This window comes from Acartia tonsa, chromosome 15 (assembly GCF_053477335.1).
Source record: "Acartia tonsa isolate MP-2025a chromosome 15, ASM5347733v1, whole genome shotgun sequence".
NCBI lineage: Eukaryota > Metazoa > Arthropoda > Copepoda > Calanoida > Acartiidae > Acartia > Acartia tonsa.
In genome coordinates, this window is record NC_137274.1 from 6,550,899 (window position 1) to 6,571,647 (window position 20,749).

A 20,749-nucleotide genomic window follows, 5' to 3' on the forward strand; every position below is an offset into this window, starting at 1 on the left:
AAGATAAATACAGTGTGTTTTTTTTTATGAGAACTTTTTTGAAAGCAATTTTACCCCACTTATAGTTATCAGAATTTATTGATTAATGGCTTATTTTCTTCATTTTTTAATGCAATTAATAGAACAACAAAATATATTTTAGTTTATTAATTAAAAAGTACAGTAAAATCTAAAATTCAAAACTTAGGTGACAACATCTAAAAATGGTTTTAGCGCATTTTTCTTATGCTCAAATCTTCTACCCTTTGCAAGAAAAAAACGGATTTTCAGTAGTCGACTTTGGGGGGCCAGTACTCCCTCCCTGATTGAGAAGTGGCCTTCAAACTTTGATATATTATAGTACATGTCCCCAATAGTATATGTATAAATTTTTAACTCAATATCTCAACTTTGTAGCGTTTTACAGCCATTCTTGCAAAAGGTAGAAGATTGGAACATAAGAAAAATGCGCTAAAACCATTTTTAGATGTTGACACCTAACTTAAGTTTTGAATTTTACATTCTACTTTACTTTTTAAACAAAAACTGTAATATTGTTTTTTTTTTATTAATTGCCTTAAAAAACGAAGAAAATAAGCCATTAATCATTAAATTCTGATAACTATAAGTGGGGTAAAATTGCTTTCAAAAAAGTTCTCATAAAACAAACACACTGTATATTTAAGATAGGTAGACAAATGATATGAGAAAGAGATAGAAAGGTAGATAGAAAGGTAGATAGAAAGATAGATAGAAAGACAGATAGAAAGAGATAGAAAATAGACAGATAGAAAGATAGATAGACAAATAGACAGATGATAGAAAGATTAACAAAAGATAGATAGAAACACAAACAGACAGACTTTTGGCTGTCCTGCAAATTACAATGACAATAAGGTAAACAAAAAGATGATATGATATAGGTAGGTAAGACAGAATCCTCCCACACCTCTACAGAGACCAACTTTTGACTGTCCTGATAATTACAAAGGCGATTAGGTACACAAAAAGAGATATCATATAGGTATGTAAGACAGAATCCTCCCATACCTCTACAGGGACCAATTTTTAGCTGTCCTGATAATTACAAGGACAATTAGGTACACACAAAAAAAGATATGATATAGGTAGGTAAGACAGAATCCTCCCATACCTCTACAGGGACCAACTTTTGGCTGTTCTGATAATTACATGGACAATTAGGTTAACAAAAAAAAAGATAGAAAGAAAGATAAATAGCAAGAAAGATAGATAGAAAAAAATATAGATAGAAAGATAGATAGAAAGGTAGAAAGAAAGACAGATAGAAAGATAGATAGAAAGACAAACAGACAGACTTTTGGCTGTCCTGAAAAGTACAAGGACAATTAGGTACACAAAAAGATAGATGTACTTCAGATAGGTGGTAGACAAATGATATGAGAAAAGATAGAAAGAAAGAGATAGAAAGATAGATAGATAGATAGACATAGACAGATAGATAGATAGATAGATAGATAGATAGATAAAAAGACTTATAGAAAGATAGATAGAAAGACAGACAGACTTTTGGCTGTCCTGATAATTACAAAGGCGATTAGGTACACAAAAAGAGATATCATATAGGTAGGTAAGACAGAATACTCCCATACCTCTACAGGGACCAACTTTTGACTGTCCTGATAATTACAATTACAATAAGGTATACACAAAGATAGATAGAAAGAAAGATAAATAGCAAGAAAGATAGAAAAAATATAGATAGAAAGATAGATAGAAAGGTAGATAGAAAGACAGATGGAAAGTTAGATAGATAGACAGATAGATAGATTGATAGACAGACAGACAGATTTTAAGACATACAGACAGACAGACAGACAGACAGACAGACAGACAGATAGATAGACAGACAGACTTTTGGCTGTCCTGCAAATTACAAGGACAATTAGGTATACAAAAAAAAGATATAGGTTTGATGGATAGATAGATAAAGACAGAAAGATAGATAGAAAGACAAACAGACAGACTAGTGGCTGTCCTGATAATTACAATGACAATTAGGAACACACAAAAAGAGATATCATATAGGTAGGTAAGACAGAATACTCCCATACCTCTACAGGGACCAACTTTTGACTGTCCTGATAATTACAATTACAATAAGGTATACACAAAGATAGATAGAAAGAAAGATAAATAGCAAGAAAGATAGAAAAAATATAGATAGAAAGATAGATAGAAAGGTAGATAGAAAGACAGATGGAAAGTTAGATAGATAGACAGATAGATAGATTGATAGACAGACAGACAGATTTTAAGACATACAGACAGACAGACAGACAGACAGACAGACAGACAGATAGATAGACAGACAGACTTTTGGCTGTCCTGCAAATTACAAGGACAATTAGGTATACAAAAAAAAGATATAGGTTTGATGGATAGATAGATAAAGACAGAAAGATAGATAGAAAGACAAACAGACAGACTAGTGGCTGTCCTGATAATTACAATGACAATTAGGAACACACAAAAAAAGATATCATATAGGTAGGTAAGACAGAATCCTCCCATACCTCTACAGGGACCAACTTTTGGCTGTTCTGATAATTACATGGACAATTAGGTTAACAAAAAGATAGATGTACTTCAGATAGGTGGTAGACAAATGATAAGAGAAAAGATAGAAAGAAAGAGATAGAAAGATGGATAGATAGATAGACAGATAGACATAGATAGATAGATAGACAGACAGATTTAAGATAGACAGACAGATAGATAGATAGACAGACAGACTTTTGGCTGTCCTGCAAATTACAAGGACAATTAGGTATACAAAAAAAGATATAGGTTTGATGGATATATAGATAAAGACAGAATTATAGATAGAAAGACAGATAGAAAGACAGAATTATAGATAGAAAGATAGATAGAAAGACAAACAGACAGACTAGTGGCTGTCCTGATAATTACAATGACAATTAGGAACACACAAAAAAAGATATCATATAGATAGAATCCTCCCATACCTCTACAGGGACCAACTTTTGGCTGTCCTGATAATTACAAAAAAAAGATATAGGTTTGATGGATAGATAGATAAACAGACAGCTATATAGATTAACATAAATAGACGGTCAAAAGATATATTGATAGAAAGAAATATAGAAAGACAGATAGAAAGACAGATAGAAAGATAGATAGAAAGACATATATATAGATAGATAGATAGAAGACCTAAAGGGATAAGACAATGGACGATAAATTAATGTACGACACCTATGTTGATTTATAAAATCATCCCTTCTGTAGATTATAGATTAAAATGGTTGGACACTCGACTTAATGAACCAACCAATCAAAAGTTTGATAAAGTTTTTAATAAAACAAATAAGAAATATGGTTATAAAACTTTGGGTACCAGTGTAATTTACAGTCCAATGTCCCCTCCCTACAATTCTAAAGAAATAATGGACGAAATATTCCTAATATATATTCCTAATGATAAAAAACCATATAACCCTTTCTGTTGATTAAAAGTATTGGTTAAAAAGTTTGTACACTGCTGGTTTTGAGTATCCAAAGTTTTTGGATACACAAAACTTTGGGTACCATTGTAATATTTACAGTCCAGTATCCCCTCCGTCCCTGGCAAATATATATATATTGGTATATTTTCTAGGGTTGTGCCGGATATCCGGCCATTTTCAATATCCGGTCGGATACCGGATTATGTTGAAACTATCAGGATAACGGATATCTGTCTGATTTATAATGCCGGATATCTGATAATTTGCCGGATGCCAGATATCCGTAATACAAAATCAGCCGGATTTCCGGCATTAGCAAGATATCCGGCTCCGGATATCCGGAATTAAAAATAAGCCGGATATCTGGAATCCAACCTTTAAAGTATCCGGCTCAACCCTAATATATTCCCAATGATGATAAACCGCATAACCCCTTACCTGTTGTTTGTTAGGATCAGCCAGCAGGTACAGAGCCTCAGGACTAATCTTGCCATCCTTTAACTTATCTCCAGTTTCCTGTGGTACCGAGTAAGTGGACTTTGAGAACTAATAAATACCCTAACAAGGATGACAACATCCATAAAAGCGATGCACTGAAACGGTAGGACAAACGAACATTAACTCTTATAGAGTGTCAGAAATGAATATACAAAATATAAATATGTAAGTTTAGACAAAATTTTACGTAAATTTGTTGCAAAACTTCTTAAACACAGAATACTGTTTAATAGACTATAAAAGTTTTAAAGATTTTTAATCAATATAATAGATTTGAAATCTGCATAAAATTTTAAGGATTTTTTATAAAATTAGTTTTTTATATAATTCTTTATTTAAAGGCGCAAATACAAATTAAGTTAAATAATTTTGAGATCTGTGATTGGATTGAAAACTATCTGCGCTCTGATTGGAGAAGCTTAAGTGACGTACATCATTCAACCAATTAGAGCACTGGTAGTTTCCAATCCAGCTATCCTATTGGTCAAAATTTATTAACTTAAATCGTATTTGCGCCTTTAAATAAAGAATTATATAAAAAACGAATTTTATAAAAAATCCTTAAAATTTTATGCAGATTTCAAATCTATTATATTGATTAAAAATCTTTAAAACTTTTATAGTCTACTGTTTAAGGACATTTTTAGAACTTGATTATAGAGATGCTTCACTTGTAATATTGTACATTATTGTAATTGGAATCAGTGCTCCAAAAGTCAGATTAATCGGATGATTATATCACATAAAGATTTGTTAAAAAAACTAAAAAAATTAACTTGTTTAAAATGGACGTACGGACATTTTGGTAACGATTATAGAGTTGCTACGCTTTCTAAATCGTACCTAACTATTACAGGAATTATCATGCAAAGTTTGAAAGTAGGGTGGGGGGGACATTCAACAACTTTGGGGACTTTAGTGAATCTAGATAGGTTGATTTATTATGTTGAGTGTCCAAACGTTTCAACCACTAATTTTAATTTATCGCGCGGCCACTCTTTCCTGAACTCGCTGCAGGTCAGCCGTGATGGATTGTATTTTGTAGATGAGCTGTTTGTGGCGCTGCAGCAACGAAATGGCGGTCAACTTGTCCTGCCCGAAATCCTTCGACTGCGCTATCGTTATACATTCCTAAAAAAATAATAGTTTTCATAAGGTTTTTTGGGTATAGTCCCTTTCGTGAAAACGCCTCTTAAGCATTGTTGTGGATCCGCATTGATATAAATTTAGGTAGATTTTTCCCTTTTTTCTGCATTTTTTTGAGCCCAAGGATCCGGATCCGTATTTTTTTTGCGGATCCGGATCCTTGGACTCAAAAAAGTGCGGATCCTTGTGGATCCGGATCCACAACTCTGCTCTTAAGAGGAGTTTCGTAGTATTTTCACTATGGCTTTGGATAGGTTATTTTAGGTTAGGTGATTGCCCCGTAGGGTCAGAGCCACCCGCAGGGGCTAGAAATAGGAGAAAGGCTACTGTGAAAATACAAAGAAACGCCCCTTAAGATAGAGTACATGCACATACATAATAGGAATCTTCACTAAAAATTTCAGCTGTCTATCTTTAATAGCAGTTGAGAAAATCACATTTCTCCAACAATACGTTTTTTTTTATCTTTTTAAGCGACAGACATACGGTCAAAATAATGTACATGCACATACATAATAGGAATCTTCACTAAAAATTTCAGCTGTCTATCTTTAATAGGAGCCGAGAAAATCACATTTCTCCTACAATAAGGTTTTGTCTTTTTAAGCATGACCTACATACAGACGGACAAAATAATGTATAAAGAAGATGCACATATATAATAGGAATCTTCACTAAAAATTTCAGCTGTCCATCGAAAATAGCAGTTGAGAAAATCACATTTCTTCTACAATAAGAATTTGGATTTTTAAGCATAACCAACAGACAGACGGACAAAATAATGTATAAATAAGATGCACATATATAATAGGAATCTTCACTAAAAATCTTTAATAGTAGCAGAGAAAATCACATTTCCCAACCAATAAGTTTTTTTATTATTTTAAGACATAAGAACAAAATAATGTATAGAGTAGATACACATATGTGATGGGAATCGTGACTAAAAATTTCAGCTGTCTATCTAAAATAGCAGTTGAGAAAATCACATTTCCCAAACAATAAGGTTTTTTATCTTTACAAGCATGACCGACAGACAGACAGACAGACAATAATAATGTAAAGAGCAGATGCACATAAATAATAGGAATCTTGACTTAAAATTTCAGCTGTCCATCTTGAATAGCAGTTAAAAAAATCACATTTCCACAATAATAAGGTTTTATTCATCTTTTTAAGCATTTTTTAAGCTAGAACGACAGACATAATAGACAAAATAATGTATAGAGCAGATCCGTATAAATAATAGGAATCTTGACTTAAAATTTCAGCTGTCTATCTTTAATAGCAGTTGAGAAAATCACATTTCTCCAATAATAATGTCTTTTTTTATTATTTAAGCATGACCGACAGACAGACGGAAAAAATAATGTATAAAGTAGATGCACATATATGAATTTATATAATAGGAATCTTCACTAAAATTTGTAGCTGTCTATCTAAAATAGCAGTTGAGAAAATCACACTTCCACAATAAGTTTTTATTTTATTTTTTAAGCATGAACGACAAACATACTGACAAAAAATGTATAGAGTAGATACACATATATAATGGGAGTATTCACTAAAAATTTCAGCTGTCTATCTAAAATAGCAGCCGAGAACAAGGACGTCCAAGGGGGGGGGGAAGAGGGGGGGGGATGATATACATGATTCTTAAGTATGGCTGACAACTGATTCTAATCCAGCGGATATTAACTGGTTTAGAATCCATACTGAAAAGGAAAACTTACCTTAATAACGCTGTCTGTCTCATTACAATCCGAAAAGAACTGATACGCCTCCGTGCCCGCCTCTAGGTGAAAACGCCGTTTCTCCGCCTCCGCCGTAAGCGCCGCCCATTTTTGGCGGATTTTCTCGCACTGCTCGGCCAGGTAGTCAGCCTTTGGGTGGCCGGCGGCGATGATTTCTTCCGCCGAGGCGAGAGCACCGCTCTTGAACCGGTTCTGACGCCACACCATCTCGTCGCACAGGCTGTTGTGCTTCTGCTGGAGGGCGGTCAGTGCGCGCAAGTCTAAAATAATAAGCGTGAGAAATTTTTTGTTAGCGTGGAATAAATTAAGCCATCGTGGAGAAAATATACGCAAGCGTGGAAATTTCTTTTGTTAACATGGGAATAAAAAAAATTGTCACCTACAGTAACTTTTTCTCAAGGGCAATGAAAATAAAAAGGGGGGGGGGGCAACTAACCAGTAACATAAACTAAAGTAATAAACAAAATGAAAAATACTTTGTGTAGAAAAATAAAGTTTTTGTTCTACCCACCTTTTGCTTGGATATTAGCCGCGCAGATGGTCAACTTCTCAGCCAATAACTGTCCTCCCTTCGTGGGAAAATTTTGTTGATGTGGGAAAAGTTTAGTTAACATGGGAAAAATTACGCAAGCGTGGAATTTTTTTTTGATTTACTCACCTTTTGCTTGGATAGTAGCCGCGCAGATGGTCAGCTTCTCGGCCACCCACTGTCCCTCCTCCTCCAGGTCTTGTACCAGCTGGTAGAACAGGTGGAAATCCTCCAGATATCCCTGGCGGGTCCTGCACGTGGGAATATTTGGGTTAGCGTGAGAAATATTTCACAAGCATGGGAATTTTTTTTGTTGGGATTGGAAAAATTTTGAGAATACTAAAGAGTGGCCTAACCCACCTTTGAACCCTTATTTCTAATTTGCTGTAATTTTCCAAGAAAAATGTTGTTGCAATGAATTGATACTTGATAATCTAATATTGGCTACGCCTCTAGAGGCCTCTAGTGGCACATTATATAATGTGTTTTCTTTTCAATCTTATGTTAAGATAAGCTGTTGTCAAAAAAATATTTCCTCCTCCTCCTCCAAAATTGCTATAACTATTCCCAGGACCTATGAGAGGCTACACTGTAAAGGAGCACCATATCGGTTTATCGGTTAGCAAGATCCTTCGGTAAAAACAGACAAACATCCTGTTACGTTACTATATGGATTTATCGCATCGTATTATAAACAGCTTTCCGTGGATATAAAAATTTACAATTATGAGATTAAAACGAGTTTTGTTAGCCCCGAGATGCCAAAGGCACGGGTTGACAATACTGGTTTTAATACTATGATTGTACATTTTATATTTATAGAAAACTGGATATTACATACGATACATGATTTTCAGTATTTCTTAGAACCGGTTCTAATCCAGCGGATATTAATTAGTTTCAAAGCCATGCTGCTGTTTATATATTTTTCCTTGCATATGTTTTTTTTATTATTGTATCGTATTATAAACAAATTTCCGATAGCATGCTTAGAACCGGTTCTAATCCAGCGGATATATACAAACCTGCAGAGCTGCAGAAGATTGTTGAATAATAACTCCAACTGCGCGTGTTTCTCATGTACTGGCTGGATGAGAGCTGCAATAATCGCCGCATTTTCACCCTTCTCAGCACCCCCTAAAAAAACAAGACCTGTATGTAAATGTAAACAAAGATCAGCTGATGGCAAAACATGGTTCTTGTACGTGATTGCCGCATTTAATTTAATTTAAAATGTCGTCTTTAGTGTTGAAATAACTTTATGAATTAACAATTTAAACAAGGATGACTGACAACATCCGTAAAAGCGAAGCTCTAAAAAGGTATGACAGACAAACATTAACTTTTGTAGAGTGTCAGAACTGAATATACAAAATATAAATATAATTATACAATAATTTATTGCAAAACTTCTTAAATACAGAATACTGTTTAAGGACATACTAACATTTTAAGGACTTGATTGTAGAGATGCATTGCATATAAAATTGTACTTTATTGTAATAGGAATCAGTACTCCAAAAATCAGATAACTCGGTTTATTATACCACATAAAAATTTGTTGTTGAAAAAGATAAAAATCAACATGTTTAAAATGGACTTACGGACATTCTGGTAACAATTTTAGAGTTATTACGCTTTCTAAATCGTACCTAACTACTACAGGAATCATCATGCAAATTTGAAAATCAAAAGGACAATTCTAACGTGCCTAAATTTACGAAAAAAGCTATATGTTACGGTTGGTTCATTTAGTTGAATGTCCAAACGTTTCAACCACTGAACTTACCTGACATGGCTTCCACACTTTTGACCTCTTTCTTCATTCGCTTGATTGTCTCAGAAATCGCGTTCACCTTAAGGTAATATTTAATATAAAAGGGGTTATTTTGTTTATTATCATCATTGTCAATGTTAGTATATCAATTTATCGTCCATTGTTAAAACTCGTCTAGATCTACTTATCTCCATACCTATCCCAGGGACAAGGTAATGATATTCTGACAAACAATTCTAATCAAAAATTTCCCCACAACCCCCTTCCCCTTTTCCTCCCATTCTTACCCACCCTTCTTTAGTTCAATGAAACACTTTACAAGTTTTCGTGATTTTTTCTAGAAAACTTCAAAAGGTTTCGTGATTTTTTAGTAGAATTTATTGTTAGAAAAGCTACCCCTGACCTATCCTAACTCCTTGAAAATTTGTCTATCATGGATGGATTGAAAGCCATGAATAAATGGATAGGTTACCACATTAATAACCGATTAATATCCGCCGAATTAGAACCGGTTCTCGGCTATACTGATTAACCATGTATAGTGTCGCATTACAGACAACTTTCCACGAATAATAAAATAAAATGTATCTATGTATATATCTAGCTATCCTTCAATGTATATATCTATCTATCTATCATTGCATTTATTAAAGTATCAGTCTGCCTTTCTGTCTGTCTGCCTATATCAATGTATCTATGAAAGTATCTATTTATCTAACAATATTTATCTATCTATCTATGTATCAATCTATAAACCTATCTATCTATCTATTTATCTATCTATCTATCTATTTATCTATTGATCTATCTATCTATAAACCTATCCATCTATCTATCTATTTATCTATCTATCTATCTATCTATCTATCTATCTATCTATCTATTTATCTATTTATCTATCTATCTATAAACCTATCCATCTATCTATCTATTTATCTATCTATCTATCTATTAAACCTGAGATTCTTGAAGATGAAACTTTTGAAGTTTCTCCTGGACATCTAACAAATGAATTGGGGCCCCGCTATCTGAGCTCATCTCGTCCTAGGCACAAAAATATATTTATAAAACTTTGGGTACTAGTGTAATTATCAGTCTAATATCCACATAATAACTGACAGGTGGAATAAGATTTAAAAATAAGGGGAGTGCCTAAAGGTTCATTGCTTGGACCTATTCTTGTGTAATGAAATAGTTATCTTAGAAACAGTTTAATGACAATTTCTATACACATATAGGTACCCAAAGTGTATGAGGTAAAGGTTATAAAACTTTGGGTACTAGTGTAATTAACAGTCCAATGTTCCCACCCCCACTGGTAAAATAAAATAGTTATCTTTAACAGATTTTTGCAGTGTATGGCTTCGAAACCGATTAATATCCGATGGATTAGAACCGGATCTTAGCTTAATCATGTATAGCATCGTATTACCGATGTACACATCCCCAATTACCATGCACAAAATTATCCCTTTTGAAGATCGCAATAAGTGGTTGAAACGTTTAAACACTCAACTTAATAAATCAACCAATAAAAATTAAAGTCCCCAAGGTAGTAAAGCCAATGAAATTGAATAAGAAAACGTTATTATAAGACTTTGGGGACTAGTGTAATAAATAGCCTAATGTCTCCTCCCTCCCTGATTTAAAAGCACAGCTTTTCTATATTTAAAAAATTTTAAAAATGGCGACGTAATCTGCCGAATTTTTTTTGCCTTTTCTCGCCAAATCAAGACAATTTTGAAACATCTGAGACAAATTTTTATTTATATTTGCATCTGTCATAAAAAAAAGTGTCAAGTGCAAATATAGGTTTTTTTTTTGTTTAAAAATCAACCAGTTTGTCTCAAATGATTCAAAAGAGGGGAGGCAGGTGTGACACTTTAAAACCAAAACGGTAATATCCTCTTAGAAATTTTTTAGAAAGAGGAGAACGCCATCAAAAGTCAAAGTCAACTAAAAAAAAGAGTTACAGCACTGAAATTTGCCAGTTGCTTTAAAGAGATGCAATGCGGAAATGTGAAGAAACGGCGGCGAACCCTCCGCTATCGCCGAAAACTGCCGTTTCCCGCCGTAACTTTTTATCTATTCTTGCCAAATTAAACAATTTTGAATCATGTTAAAGCGGCTGCTGTGCAAAATTTTTAGTACTAAACTGTAACTCTTTGTTTAAGTCGAGTTCCTTTGACTTTTAGTTTTGGTTTCAAAAAGTGCCACATCCGCCCCCTCCAATTGTTTTATTTACAGTTTCTTTACAGTTCCACATTACCCTTATTAAAGCAACTGTAACGAAAATTTCAGTTTCTTTGAGTTTAAGATTTTGTTTAAAAGTATCTCATACGCCTTCCCCCTTTAATAAAAGTACCCTAAAATTAGAACAGCAAATATGCAAACAAAACTTTGGGTACTAGGTCGTTCAAGCAGTAGGAGTAAAGTGGATGGGGTAAAAGAAAATAGTTAAGGGGTAAATCATTAATTTAGCCTGCTGCAAGTTTAACTTTATTAGAGAATATGAAAATCTAGTGTAATATCCAAGTAATAATACATCCATTACCTATTTCCCTATTTCCCTCTGTAGGTTGATTATAAAGGAGCTTCATTACCTGGAGAATCTTAACAGTAGCAATATTTGTGTCTATTTCTCTCTGTAGGTTGATTATAAAGGAGCTTCATTACCTGGAGAATCTTACCAGTAGCAATATTTGTGTCTATTTCTCTCTGTAAGTTGATTATGAAGGAGCTTCATTACCTGGAGAATCTTAACAGTAGCAATATTCGTGTCTATTTCTCTCTGTAAGTTGATTATAAAGGAGCTTCATTACCTGGAGAATCTTACCAGTAGCAATATTTGTGTCTATTTCTCTCTGTAAGTTGATTATGAAGGAGCTTCATTACCTGGAGAATCTTAACAGTAGCAATATTTGTGTCTATTTCTCTCTGTAAGTTGATTATGAAGGAGCTTCATTACCTGGAGAATCTTAACAGTAGCAATATTCGTGTCTATTTCTCTCTGTAAGTTGATTATAAAGGAGCTTCATTACCTGGAGAATCTTACCAGTAGCAATATTTGTGTCTATTTCTCTCTGTAAGTTGATTATGAAGGAGCTTCATTACCTGGAGAATCTTAACAGTAGCAATATTTGTGTCTATTTCTCTCTGTAAGTTGATTATGAAGGAACTTCGCTCCAATTTCTCTTTGTGCTTCGCCAGTAGCGCTAATAACTCCTCCCATCTGCAATAGATAGATAGAGTGATAAATACATTGATAGGTTGATAGATAGATAGATAAGTAGATGGATAGATAGATAAGTAGATGGATAGATAGATAAGTAGATGGATAGATAGATAAGTAGATAGATATAGATAGGTAGATGAATAGATAGTCAGGTAGATAGATAGATTGGTAAATACATAGATAGATAGATTGGTAAATACATAGATAGATAGGTTTATAGGTAGATGGATAGATAGATAGGTAAATTGATAGATAGGATGATAGATAGATGGATAGATAGATAAGTAGATGGATAGATAGATAGGTTAATAGATAGATTGATAGATATATAGACAGATAGGTATATAGGTAGATCGATAGTTATATAAGTAGATGAATAGATAGATTGGTAAATTGATAGATAGTCAGGTAGATAGATAGATAGATAGATACATAGATAGACAGATAGATATATATAAATAGATGGAAAGATAGAAAGGTAAATTGATAGATGGTCAGGTAGATAGATAGATGATATAGTCCACATAGAATTAATAACAAAATATTACTGGAAAATTTTTAGATAGGTAATAGATAAATAGAAAAGATAGATAGATAGATTATAGATATATCCTTATAATGAAGAAACAGGATATCTGTTTGTCTGTGTGATTGTACCGAAGGATCTAGCTAACGTAAAGTAAAAAAACAAACATTGAAAGAGCCACTAGAGGCCTCTAGGGGCATAGCCGCTAGTGTATATATATAGATGGATTTTTTTAAAAATATTATGTTCAAAAAATCTTCTAAAATATTTGTAGAAATCCTTTAAATTTAAATTTATTTTAAACTTTAGTTTTACATTGACATCTGAAGAGTGCAAACATGCACGAAACAATTTGTAATGTCTCAATAAATATGTAAAATTCATATTTTGTTTGTGAGTTAACCTATTATATTATTCTCTACATTATGTATTGAGAACTCTCTGGTAACAATTTTGATACCTTCACTTGCAAGATGAAACTAGTCTCCTATTATTAAAATAGTTGAGACCTCTGATCAAAATTGAATCAACGCTCTGAAACAAAAATGATTTCCTTCAACCACAATCCTGAAGAATAATCTGCCCCACCCCCTGACCAACTTCACGCAGCACCTGGCAAAACTGTCCCTCTCATGGCTTACAAGATCAAGAAGAAGAATTTCAAGAAAGAAACATTTCTTACCCTGCCTCGACGGAACTTCTGGTGCTGCTGTATATGGATATTTTTTTAAAAATATTATGTTCAAAAAATCTTCTAAAATATTTGTAGAAATCCTTTAAATTTAAATTTATTTTAAACTTTAGTTTTACATTGACATCTGAAGAGTGCAAACATGCACGAAACAATTTGTAATGTCTCAATAAATATGTAAAATTCATATTTTGTTTGTGAGTTAACCTATTATATATAGATGGATAAGTAGATAGAAGACAGGAGGATAGAAAAATAGATATGAAGATAAGAATATAAAATACCGTTCCAGACTTACATACGAACATTTCAAATTATAGAGTAGCTTGAGCTTTGCTACTAAAAATTATAAGACTAATACCAGTTTTGTTAGCCCCAAGGGGTTGATAACCCGTTCTAACCAAACTCACTGGTATGAATAATATGATTATTGTTTTATCATTAGTAGAAAATTGTATGTAATACGATACTTAACATAATTCTTCAGTAAGGCTGAGAACCGGTTCTAATCCAGCGGATATTAACCGGTTTTGGAAGCAATACTGGAAATATATAATATTTCTCCTTGTATGTGTTTTTATTATCGTATCGTATTATAGACAACTTTCCGCCGATAATATGCGGATAGCATGCTTAGAACCGGTTCTAATCCAGCGGATATTACCTGGCCATTATTTCTTTTTCTCTCTTGATAATTTCTTCTTTGAGATGGTAATTATCCTTTTCAAGCTGAGACGCCATTGACCTCAAGTCTAAGAACCTTAATAATAAAAAAGATTTAAAGGGATTGTTGCATGAAGTGCATTTAACAAGTTTGATTGCAAGCATAAATTACATTACGAAAACTTGAAAATCTAGGAATCGATATAGCACTCCAAATAACAGACAGTTGGACAAAACAATATATATATAAGATGGGCATATGTCATAGGAATCTTCACTAAAAATTTCAGTCGTCTATCTTGAATAAGAGCAGAGAAAATCACTAAAGTACTCAATGTACACTAAAGTACTAAATATACACTAAAGTACCCAAAGTATCATACCTGTCCTGTCTGGCAAGGATATCAGCTGATATAGCCTCGTGTTTCTTCACAGAGGCCATCACTTGGGTCAGGTTAGACCCGTACCTAGGGTCAGATAATACCTAAACATGAAAATTTGAGAGCGTGTGGTTAAAATTGAAAGCCTGGGAAAAATGTAAAAGCTAGGGAAAATTTTAAAAACTTAGGGAAAAATTTGAACGCGTGGAAAAAATTTAAAAGCTTTGAAAAATATTTGAAAGCATGTGAAAAAAAATATAGCATGGGAATATATTGGATACATCGGAATAAATTGATGTACATACTCAATAAAGATACACAAATTTACCCCTTCTTATTATTAGTTGAGACGTTTAGAAACTTAATGAACCAACCAAAATTTTTTTAAAAGTCCCTAAAGATGTTAGGCAAACAAATTATAATAGGAAACTTTGGGGACTGGCGCCATAACCAGCATAAAATACTCTCCCTTCTCTGGAAAAAAATGAAAAAAAAAAAACACAAGTCCCCAAAGTTTTATAATAATGTACACAAGTCCCCAAAGTTTTATAATAATGTCTTCTTATTCGTTATCAAAACAACTTTGGGTACCCAAAGTGCGCTAAAGCACCCAAAAAATGCTTACCTGAATCATCTCATTGAGATATCCCTCTCTGAGCACAGACTTCCTCTCAAACTTGAGGGCCAGCTGTAACAGTCGTTCCTGCAGAGCAATGGATATACATTATACGAAACCGATTAATATCCGCAGGATTAGAACCGGTTCTCCGCAATACTATCCGCATGATACCCGCGGAAAGCTGTCTATAATACAGAGCAATAAATAACTACAAAACTCAGGGATCTAAAGGGATAAGATAAATTAATGTACATCCCCAATGATGATGATTATTACTAAGATGCTACACCAGATTTTCGCTAAGGGGGGGTTAATGCAACCATCTCGTAATCAATGTATAAATGGCACTTAGAATTCACATTTCGATCTGAAATTTTGCATGAGTAATCCTTGGTAGGTCTATTTTTCCTAAATCAAACAAAAAGTTGAAAAGTAACAGCTAACGGCTCGGCCGTTTAGCCGTTTTATGTCTATTCTTAAGGCAAATCTGTCATAAATTAGTAGGAATCAACTTTTTGAAACACATTTTGTTTTAAATCATGTGAAATGATACAAAAAAAAAAACATTTTTAGATTTCTAGTACCAGTAACAAAGTTTGAAAACGTTCTTGAGCAGCAAAGAACATTATGTTGAGATAAGTTTCGTGATGATTTGCCTTGAAAATAAGCCCAAAAATGGCTAAACGGCTGAGCCGCCAGCCGTTAGCCGCTACTTTTCCAACTTTTTGTTCGCTTTAGGGAAAATAGACCTACCAATCATAACTCATGCAAAATTTCAGATCGAAATTCGAATTTTAAGTGTCATTTAAACATTGATTACGAGATGGTTGCATTAACCCCCCCCCCCCCTTCCTCCTTACATCTAACTCGCAGCAGGCTAAAATAACGATTCATTTCATGAACGGATTTTTAAATTTCACCCTGTGCATTAAGATATTCAAGAAAGAAATTTTGGTTTTGAATTTCATCCCTGTGTGTTTTTATCGCAATATTGGATTGGATTTTTACACTGTTGGAGGATTTTGTTCTCAAATTTTGGAAGATTTTTTTTTATTTCATAATTTTTAAAAAATCTTAGGACGTTTTACTTAAAAAGAGATGTCGCATTTGGGACGTATGTCCCTTTAGGAGGTTTGTCGCATTTTCTGAGGTTTAGGACGTTTGTCGCATTCTAAGGTTTAGGACGTTTGTCGCATTAGGAGGTTTGGCGGTGGAAGATTATATTGTATATCCATATTCCTGTCGGAGTAGCTCCTCTTTGAGAGCAACCTCTCGCAGGTGTTCCTGTCGTTCCAACTCTTGCCAGGCCTGAGAGGGAGAAAGGTGTATCTTTGTCTTTTATAATAGTTTTAACAATTCTCATCAAGTGTCAATGTATTTTTTCAAGAGAGAGAGGGAGAAAGAGAGATAGATATATTGATAGATAAAGAGAGAGAGTGAGAATAATAGAAAGGGAGAGAGAGAGAGAGAGAGAGAGAGAGAAAGAGAGAGAAAGAGAGAGAGAGAGAGAGAGAAAGAGAGAGACAGATAGAAATAATAAAAGAAAGAGAGAAATAGAGAGAGGGAGAAACAACAAAGAAAGAGAAATAGACAAAGAGAGATAGATAAATAAATAGCTTGAGAAAAACTTAAAAAGAGATAGAAAGAGATAAAGGTAATACCACTTCTGTAGATTACAATTAGTGGTTGAAACATTTGAACACTCAAACTACATGAATCAACCAATCAAAAAGTTCCAAAAGTTGTTAAGCCAACGAATAGGAAAATTTAATTATCAAACTTTGGGGACTAGTATAATGCGACATCCATTTGAATACAAAGATACACCGCTGCTAGCGCCTGCCTGTTCAATGTCATGCGGCCGCTGTCCTTCTGGAGCCAGGTAGGCCGCTTGTCTTAGCTGCTGCAGCTTAATCTGGATGTCGAAATAGGTTGCTTCGATCTCAACTTTTTCCTGATATTTCGGCGGCTTTTCGCGCATTCGGTAGTCCTGATCCATTTCAATTTTCATACACATTATAAATTGTACCACAAAATTTTATTTGAGATAGTTTCACGAAATGCATTTGAACTTAATTTAGTGAACCGCATATTTTTTTCCTGGTTAATTGGTTAAACTACATTTATATGCAGTGTGGCCACAACCAAAAAAATACTGATACTGAAGAAAAAAAAGGAAATACTGAAAATACTGAATCCTAAAATAAGAAAAAATACTGAAATACTGAACAAAAAAATACAAATACTGAATAAGTATTTTTTTTATATGATTCCTCATTTCAAAATTTCATATCATCATAGCTTTGTTATTATACTGTAAAAAATATATAAATAAATATAAAATACTGTATAAAAGCATCTCAAATATATAAAAAAAATATATTTGAGATGAAATTGAAAAAAAAATGTATATTACCATAAATAAAAACAAAATTAATGTACAAAGTTATAGGGTAATTCAAAGGAAATTAAAGTGAGGCGCAAAAAATCTGACATCAACTACTTAAATAAACATCTTATTTAAGCAAATTTTTTTGGAATTTAAGAAATAATGAAAATACTGAATCATAAAAATTTCCAAAAACTGAAAAATACTGAATAAAATTTTCAAATACTGAATATTCAGTATTTACTGAAAATACTGAAGCCCCAATTTCCAAATACTGAAGAATACTGAAGATTTTCAGTATAATGAAGAATATGGCCACGCTGTATATGGCATATATTGAAAGAATTTCAATTTTCTACCACGTAGTTTTTAAAATATCAAGACTTCAAAACTACGTGGTAGAAAATTGAATTTCTTTCAAATATATGCCATATAAATATAGTTTAACCTATTGACTAACAAAAAATATGCGGTTCACTAAATTAAGTTCAAATGCATTTCGTGAAACTACCACTTTACTTTTTTTTAATTAAACGTATCCATACACTTCAACCGACACTTTTCATCTACAATCTGGTGCCCAAAGTTTTATAAACTATCTTACTCGTTACCTCATTCACCTTGGGTACTTTAATAAACTGTTTTATAGACAGCAAATTTTTTTTACCAGGTAGGAACGGTACATTGGACTGTTTATTACACTGGTACCCAAAGTTTTATAACCTCTCAAACACTTTGGGTACCTATTTAACGTGAATAAAAATTGTTCCTTAAACTGTTTCAAAGACAGCTGAATCTCTTCCAAAGAATTGGGCAAATCTCTTTTCTTAATTTCTCCAATTTTCATCTTAATCCACAGAAGCAATTCTGTACTATAGCTCTCAAAAGTCAGCTTCTGGTCGTCGATTGCCTATTTTAATTTTTGATGATGAAAATATTGATTTTAGATTATTTATTAGGTATTTACATTTTCACTTCGAAACCGATTAATATCCGGTGGATTAAAACCCAGGGAGTAAGGGAGGGGACAATGGATCGAATATTCAATTTTTAGGAGTCTTAGACTTTGGGGACTGGCTTAAAGGGAACATGCAAGAATTTAGCAGTTGCTAACCAATCTTGGGGACCAATTATGAATGACGTCACGCAAAATCATGCATAATCTCGCGGCAAACTAGCGCGTCAACAAAAAGATAAACAATAACAAGCAGACAGAATATTTTGATTTTGAAAATTATTTTGTAAATTGAATCATTACATTTTTTATATCTAATTCTTGTTTAATGTTAATTCATTCCGATTAGTTCGTTGTAGAAAGAAATTATATTAAGATTATTAGTTATTATGAGCAAAGCCTTCCTATAATTAGGTCCCGCACATTTGTACGTCCGTAACGGTTAGCTCTTTTCGTTACTTTAGACATGTTAGATGTTTCTTATTGATTTAATGTAAAGACAAAAGTTTTTTGTCTTTAGCTTAATATTTCTGTAATTAATGATCCGATTAATTTCAAAATTTTAGGGAAAATTCACGAAGTCCTAAGTTGTTCAAGGTTTGTTTATCATTAAAATCTCAAGATGGTGTTATTTTATTTTTCTGTCCTGGATGCTAGGTGCGCAGCTACCAGTTATCCTAAGATATGTTACTTAAACCTTAAGATCTTTAAAATTAAGATGTACTTATGTTCTCAACTATTTTATTTATGTAGTATATTTTTGACGCAAGGTATCTCATTTTTATTTTGTTAAATGAAATAACTTGAGTTAAAAGTTCTGTAGGAAGTTAATTGTTTTAGTAAGTTTTGTAATATAATTATTTAAAGGCTTTTTCATGTCTACGCTTTTTAATAAATACAATAAAAAAATTTTGGTAAAAGAAGTTGTAAAAGTAAAATGGTCTGTTTCCTTAATTTTCCGAAGTTTAAATAATAACAATTATGGAAATGAATTGTAAACAAGGGTTTTGATCTCTAGAATCAAAGGCTTGTAGTAAAGCATCAGTTTAAGGATGGTGCATTTCGAATTAAAAACAATTCAAAAAGTCAAAAATTTCCACTAAAGGTTGCTAAATTGCAAATACTTGTTTTATCTGGAAATATCTGGGTTTTCAACCTTTAAGGGTCACAACTATAAAATTGAATTAACTGCCCATTGTCCCCTCCCTTACTCCCTGATTAAAACCGGTCCTCAGCCATACTGAAAAATTATGTCTAGCATCGTATTATATCCAGTTTTCTACAAATATAAAAATGTAATATCATAAGGTCAAAAACAGTTTTGTTAACCCGTGCCATCGGAATCTCTGGTTTTAATCTTATGATGGTACATTTTATATTCGCGGAAAGCTGTTTATAATACGATTCGAGAAATAACTATTAAAAGTTTCCATGATAGCTTATGCAGTTATCTAAAGAAATAAGACAGTGGCTGATAACTGGATGTACATCCCCAATGATGATACACATAATTAGTAAGAAACCTTTCTGTAGATTAAAATTGGTGGTTTAAACGTTTGAACACTCAACTTAATGAACCAACCCGTTAAAATTCAGTTAAAGTTCCCAAAGTTAATGACCCACCGAATAAGAAAACGTTATTTAATTATAAAACTTTGGGGACTAGTGTAGTAAAAAGCCTATTGTCCCCCATCTCTCTCTTTAGCTTATACCTTTTAAAAAACTAGTTGTTTCGCCCATAACCTTATGAGGGAAGTGTTTAAGAAAGCAAAAAAAATTATTTTCATTAATATTTGTGTTAAAGGGAAAAGTAGGTTGCGCTAAAAAATCCGTAATTGTGTGTGTTTTCAGGCTTAAAAATAGTAGTAGAACGATAATATTCACTAAATATGTGTATTTCTTATTGAAAAGAACTACTGTTTTCAACTTATAGAACATAACCTTTACGGATTTTATCAGAAACCGCTCTCTCTAATTGATAAGAATAAATATCAGAAATAACTTTTTAATTTTCACATAAGATTTTCCCCTATTTCTAGCCCCTGCGGGCCCGGGGGGGGGGCTCTAACCATGCGGGGCAATCACCTAACCTAAACTAA

At 33.1% G+C, this 20,749-nt stretch overlaps 1 protein-coding gene across 1 annotated transcript in view; it reads right to left on the reverse strand.

Moving 5' to 3' along the window:
* Positions 1-20,749, reverse strand: part of kst (spectrin beta chain, non-erythrocytic 5 kst) — a 103,678-nt gene that overhangs the window by 64,364 nt on the left and 18,565 nt on the right. Inside the window, exons 9-22 of the mRNA XM_080150032.1 lie at positions 18,463-18,605; positions 17,150-17,294; positions 16,543-16,614; positions 15,313-15,387; positions 14,691-14,791; positions 14,309-14,404; positions 12,307-12,424; positions 10,150-10,236; positions 9,205-9,271; positions 8,441-8,552; positions 7,545-7,666; positions 6,866-7,146; positions 4,985-5,117; positions 3,927-4,000 (exon numbers count right to left, since the gene is read on the reverse strand). Coding sequence (XP_080006158.1) covers positions 3,927-4,000; positions 4,985-5,117; positions 6,866-7,146; positions 7,545-7,666; positions 8,441-8,552; positions 9,205-9,271; positions 10,150-10,236; positions 12,307-12,424; positions 14,309-14,404; positions 14,691-14,791; positions 15,313-15,387; positions 16,543-16,614; positions 17,150-17,294; positions 18,463-18,605 — 1,626 coding nt within the window. The remainder of the gene's footprint in view (positions 1-3,926; positions 4,001-4,984; positions 5,118-6,865; positions 7,147-7,544; positions 7,667-8,440; positions 8,553-9,204; positions 9,272-10,149; positions 10,237-12,306; positions 12,425-14,308; positions 14,405-14,690; positions 14,792-15,312; positions 15,388-16,542; positions 16,615-17,149; positions 17,295-18,462; positions 18,606-20,749) is intronic.